The following is a 6,748-nucleotide window of genomic DNA, read 5'->3' on the forward strand; positions in this document are numbered from 1 at the left end:
TTGCATGCCTTGTCCCTCCTCTGATGCTTGTTTGCTGGGCCACCTTAGCAAGCGTAAGCTGAGGTCCTATTCCTTCATCTTTAAGATGAGGGGCTCAGAGCAAAGCTGCCACGAAGACTCATGTTTGTGAATATAAACTGAAGAGTCACACATGCCAAATGCATTATCATCACCATCACCAGCCATATCCATCCACTGCACGCCTTGTCTGTGTTAACTTCTCAGTTACTCTAATCTTGCAATGGGTCTCCCTCTGCTGGTTAATAAAAGACCATCAGGATTTCACATTTTTGTGTCTCATCATAAAAAAACACACACACACATATATGAGATTTTGTTCCATTTTATTTGCCACTTAATATTAATTGGTTAATTTGGTCATCTTTGTAGCCATGTAATATATTCCTGACAATTCATGTATAACTCTAATCAATACAAGTCAAGCCATATTTCAAAAGCATAAAGAGAAATGCTTATTTCAAGGAAATCTATGGTAAACCTCTTCATTTCTAATTCTGACCAAAGGGGCTGCTGTCCTCTCCTTTTCCTTAATTCTGCATTTGGCTCAGTCCTATTCCAAAAACACTTACTTGTCCAATAAATGTCGTGTTGATGAATGATCTATCTGGACCATGTCATGGCACTACAGGTGGGACAATCACAATAATCCTGGCAGTAAGATCTGGAAACAGCCCAAGTGCCCATCCGTAGATGAGTAGATTAAAAAGCTGTGGTACATTTACACAATGGAATACTAGGCAAGTGTAAAAAGGAACTATTACCCTTTGTGACAGCATGAATAGAACTGGAGACTAATACACTAAGTGAAATAAGCCAGTTAGAGAAAGACCAATACCACATGATTTCACTTGTACGTGGAATCTAATGAACAAAATAAACTGACAAACAAAATAGGACCAGAGGCCTGGACACAAGGAACAGAGAGATCTTGGATAGGAGGGGAGAGGGTGGGACTAGAAAAGATTAGCCAAGGAACAAGTAGGCCTACAACTTGGCCACTGACAACAATATGCTGAAGGCCAGTGGCGTGCCAGGCCTGGGTGGAGGGGGCAGCTCAAAGAGGCAATGGCAACATCTATAATAGTGTCAACAATTTTTGAGAAGGATCCTGGCCTACTGGTCAGTTCTAGCAGAACCTGAGATCTGAGACTGTGCAGGACTATGAAAAAGTCAAAGAAAAATAATGAAGAAGCTGGCTGGTTTGCTGACAGCCTTGGCCAGTACTCATATCTCTGGTTCTTGTAATAGTCTATGTTAGGTAGGGATGGAATATTGAGGGAGAGGGACACAGCATCACTATTAGCTGCAACAATACTTGTGAATTTCTTGGCCTGTTAATGAATTGGGTCACAAATGATGAAGGATGGACATGCCAAGCTTCCAGATACTTCTTGTGCACTTTTCTTATCCTTGTGCTAGTTGTGAGTTTCTAGTAGAAGAGTATAGAACTATAATCCCACAGTTAGAAGAGTTGTGGGTCAATGTTTTAGTTGATACTTTTCCTACCCGGGACATGTGAAGTAAATTCCAAAACTAGTAACATCAAGAGAAGATTCTCTTCTTCCATCTGTTTAGGGCCTCTTTGATTTCCTTGTTCCTCAGGCTGTAGATCAATGGATTTAGCATGGGGATTACAACAGTGTATAGGACTGATGCCAACTTGTTTTGGCTCCGGGAATCACCAGAATTAGGATACATATAAACAAAGATACCTGAGCCAAAGAAGAGGGTCACTGCAGTCAGGTGAGAAGCACAGGTGTTGAAGGCTTTGAACCTGCCTTCAGCGGAAGTGATCTTCAGAATGGTGGCAACGATATAACCATAGGATATCATAATAACCAGGACAGATGCGAGCCCAAAGATCACTGTGAGCACAGAAATCAGGACCTGGAAAAAAAAGGTGTCGGAGCAGGATAGGATTAGCAGTTGGGGCAGGTCACAAAAGAAATGGTTGATGATGTTTGGCCCACAGAAATGCAGCTGAAGTAAGGCACACAGTTGGATAGATGAGCCAAAGAATCCAGTTATGCAAGATCCCACCACCATCTGCGCACAGAGTGTGGGGGACATAATGGCTGTGTAGAGCAGAGGATTGCAGATGGCAACATATCGATCATAAGCCATGGATGCCAGGAGACAGCATTCAGTCAGACCCAGGCCAGAGAAGAAGAAGTATTGCATGGTGCACCCCATAAAAGAGATGAATGTATGGGTCTTGAAGAAGTCTGAGAGCATCCTGGGGACCACAGTAGAAATATAGCAGATGTCCAGCAAGGACAGGTTACTGAGGAAAAAGTACATAGGTGTGTGCAGATGGGGGTCCATCTTGATGAGCGTGATGAGGCCCACATTCCAGGACACTGTCATCAGGTAGATCCCTAGGAATATTGAAAAGAGGACAATGGTGAGCTTTGGAAATTCAGAGAATCCCAAGAGAATGAACTTCGTAATCATGGTACTGTTCCTTCTCCCAGTCATTGCATTGATGATTCTAGAATCTGTAAGGAGAGAAGAGAATGAATCTCTTTAAGTCAGTTGTTAACTCAGTTTCTATTGAAATAAACCACCTTCTACCCACACTGAGCACAGAATCAAGAAAAATATTGAGCCATTTTAGATGAACTAACCTTGGTTAACTTTGCTTCCAAATAACTATAGTTTTGCTTCCACAAAACTATAACGGTTTTGTGCATCAATTTTCCCACATATAAAAGAGGATGATTACACTTCTCATTATTAACCCATTGGGCTCTTAAAGTACAAAAGAAAGTATACTAACACTTAGAACACCCTTCTCAAAAGATGCCTTGGAAATTTTAGGATGTTATCAGTAGAGCTACAACTCCTGTCTAATCCAATTGTGAAGTACTCCATTGGTGTGTGCAAAACTTTTAAAGTTTAAATATTAAAGAGTTGGTCATACAAATAACATTGTCAGACTACAGTGTTATTAAGTTATAAATTGACAGCAAATAGGTAATTAAAAAATATCATAATAGGAAATGAATTACAATATATATATTTCTAAAGTATTCACAGGCCAGATAATAAATTACAACAGAAACTATAAAATATTTGTAACTTAAATATAGTGAGGCATACTATTTATCAAATTTTATGGATTTTAAAATTGACATATAATTGACGTATAAACATTGTATAAATTTAAGGTATACAATGTGTTGATTTGATACATTTATATATTGCAATATGATTAGCATTATAGGTTTAGCTAACACTTGTAGCACATTATCTAATTATCATTTCTTTATTTCTGAGAACACTTAACAAATCTTATAGATTTGACTAAAAATTTACATAGAGAGATAGCAGCTGTCTTAAATCCATATAAAAGATTAAAAAATGATCTGATTGTAATTCTTAGACAGTTAGAAAAGAACAGATAGCTTTTAAATTGTGTATAATTTCAAAATTATACAAGAAAATCAAAGTTGATTCTTGATATATCTGATGTCACCAAGCCAAGAAAAATTAAAACGATGGAAAAGAAGATATTGCTCTAGATCCCGGGTATTTTATAAAGGTAATAAGAGGATACTCTAAACAGTTTTCTGTCAATAAATTTTAAAATTTTTTAAAAATGTACAAATTTCCAGGAAAATGTAAATTCCCAAAACTGACTAATGTAAGAATAGAAAATCTGAATATTCTATAAACACTAAAAAAATTGAATCAATAGTAAAAATCTTCCTGTGCAGAAAACTATAGGCCCAAAATATTTTATCGGCAAGTTGAACCAAGAATTAAAGAAAAACAATAATTCTAATCATACACAAAATTTTCAGGGTATGGAAATTTGGAATGATTTCCAACTGTTTTTGTGGAACTATGACTTAATACCAGAAAGGGAATAATGAAGGAATATTATAACCATAGTTACTTATGAACTTAATGGTTAGAAACATCTTAAACATCTTAAATGTTTAACTATTCTAACTATTTTGGCAAACTGAACCTGAGAGTATGTAAAAATAATTCAACATTATAAACAAGTTGGGTTTATTACAGAAAAGCAAGGTTGGTTTAATACTAAAAAATCAGTTAATCTAATTTGTCAAATTAAGAAATTAAACAAGGAAGCAATATAGTCACCTAAATAGATAAAAGTAAAAAAATTCATTTATGATTTCTTTTAAAATAGCCAAAAAGTCAAATATTTTAACCTTGTAAAAAATATGTTACAATTAACCTCAATCAATTACATCTCCAATGGTAAAATATTAAAAGCATTATCCTAAGGGTCAAAACAAGGAAAACATTTTTTAATCTTTAAACTAATTTTAATTGTGTCAAAAAAAAAGAAAAAAATTCACCATCACATATTTTATTATTCTTTTCCTTAAAGAGTCTAGTTAGTACATCAAAATTCTTTCTAAAAGACAAGAGATGTTGGTGAAGATCAAGAAAAGGGAACCTTTGTACACTGTTGGTGGGAATGTAAAATGGTGCAGCCACTGTAGAAAATAATATAAAAATTCCTCGAAAAAATTCAAAGTACAGCTACCATATGATCCATCAATCCCACTTCTGAATTCACATCCAAAGAAAATGAAATCAGGATTTCAAAGAGACACTTTTGCACCCCCATATTCATTGCAGCATGGTTCACAATAACCACGATTTAGAAGCAACCTAAATGTCCATCAACAGATGAATGGAGAAAGAAAATGTAGTGTATACATACAATGGTTTATTTTCCAGTCATAGAAATAAAAGAAATTCTGACATTTGGGACAACATTGATGAACCTGGAGAATATTAGACTAAGTGAAATAAGTCAGTCATAGAAAGACAAACAGCATATGACTCTACATATATGAGGCATCTAAAGTAGTTGAACATATGGAAAGAGAGGGTAGAATGCTGGGTGCCAGGGGTAGAGAGTGGAGAGCAATGAGGAGCTGCTGTTCAATGAGTATATAGTTCCAGTTATGCAAGACAGATGAGTTCTAGAGACCTGCTGTACAACATTGTGCCTATAGCTAATGATACTCGTGCACTTGAAAATGTATCAAGAGGGTACATCTCATATTAAGTGTTCTTACTGCAATAAAAAATTTTATTTTAAAAGTTAAAAAAAAGATTCAGATATAAGAATCTAGCTGTCTTCTATTAAGCAGCCATTCAGAGATTTTCAAAATTCTGAAACCATGCTACCTTTTCATGAAATATTTTTTTGGAAAATATAGTCATCGACTTGGTGTAGTTATCTTACTGAAATGTTTCTTTATGTTAATACATAATCAGTGAAGTAAATAAGCAGACAACCTGTAAGTGATTATTGGCCAGCGTCTATCAATATTGTTTGCTGATGAGAGCTATGCATAAACATTAATAAACATACACATAGCTATCTTACTACCACATAGCCATGCCCAGAATTGCTATGCCCAGAATGTGACTGAATAATTCATGAGTACTCACATAGGAATAGCAATTTCTAGAATTCTGTGGAGAGAGAGAAAAGGAAAGACAGACAAAGCAGTGATGTGAGCCCCCTGCATTTTGCCTATTATCCTGTATCTGTTCAAGTTACCCAAATTCATCCAAATGAATTCTTCAGTGTCTTGCATCCCTATACTGTTATGATATAGGGTCAGAGGATGGAATTCCCTGCAAGTTTTCCTCTAGTCTTTCTGCAGCTCACTCATCCTAACCTGAAAACTAACCCTCTAAAACAGAGCTTCTTAACCATGGTTGGACATTAGAATCATCTAGAGCACTTAAAAAAAAAAAACATGGATAAGGCTACATCTCAAACCAATTACATCAGCATCTCTGTGGCTGGGAGCCAGGCCTTAGAATATCTGGTAAAAGTCCACAAATGTAGTCACACTTCAGTGTGCATAAGAATCACCCTAAGGGCTTGTTAATACACAGGTTACTAGGCTCTACTTCCATGAATTTCTGATGTAATGAATCTGGAGTGGAATCTAAGTTTGCATTTCTAACAAGTTCTCAGGTGATGCTGATGCTGCTGGTCCCAACAGTGCACTTGGAGAACCATTGCTCTATAAAATAAATGAGTTAAGTGAGATTTCATTACTAGAGTATAAACAACTGTTTTTTGAAAGCCAACAGAATGGCTGGATGTAGCTCACATATTCTAGAAGAGGAACACACTCGTGGTATTGAAGGAATACCAGTCTTTGACAGAACTTAAGATGAAGACTTTGACTTCTAACTCATAATGCTGTAATTCATTTCTATTAGCTCTTTAAACAATGTAGAACCATGATGGACTTTCTTTGTGTTGGAAAGAAATCACACTCATAGGGCTAAATGAAAATCTTAAGAGATTGTTTCATTCATTGAAATAGCATCATCCCATTTGAGGGGTGGAGGAGTGTGTGTTGTGTATTTAAAAAGTCTTCTATACTAGAATAAGAAGCAGAGTTTGAGTTTCTCTAAGCTAATAGTTCGTGTTAAAGTGAAAAAATAGTCAGTGTGTCTTGGGCATCACTATTTGTCTTTATGACTTCTGCTGAACCAGCCTCAGGGGCCATGGGATCCAGAAACCCTGAGACAGTAAAGATGTTGGGAACTAAAGATGTTGCTTTCAGTAAAGTTGATTTACTGTAGGCCTATCATGTAGAAAATGTGTGGTTGTGCTTTGTAATGTTTATAGTGACACACTAGAAACTATTGCCCAGTGTAAACTTCTTTTTTTATTTAATTCTTGTTCAAGTACAGTTTTCTGTCATGA

The 6,748-nt window shown here is 36.0% G+C and overlaps 1 protein-coding gene across 1 annotated transcript; it reads right to left on the bottom strand.

The window, feature by feature from the left end:
• Positions 1-861: 861 nt before the first annotated feature.
• LOC118996855 (olfactory receptor 1440-like) lies at positions 862-2,499 on the bottom strand. The gene has a single exon (XM_037060425.1). The coding sequence runs from the start codon at positions 2,497-2,499 to the stop codon at positions 1,564-1,566; it is 936 nt and encodes a 311-aa protein (XP_036916320.1). The 3' UTR covers positions 862-1,563.
• Between the last annotated feature and the right edge of the window lie 4,249 nt (positions 2,500-6,748).

The sequence above is a fragment of the Sturnira hondurensis genome, unplaced genomic scaffold (genome assembly GCF_014824575.4).
Source record: "Sturnira hondurensis isolate 20B ecotype Veracruz unplaced genomic scaffold, ASM1482457v3 Scaffold0011880, whole genome shotgun sequence".
NCBI classification, from domain to species: Eukaryota; Metazoa; Chordata; class Mammalia; order Chiroptera; family Phyllostomidae; genus Sturnira; species Sturnira hondurensis.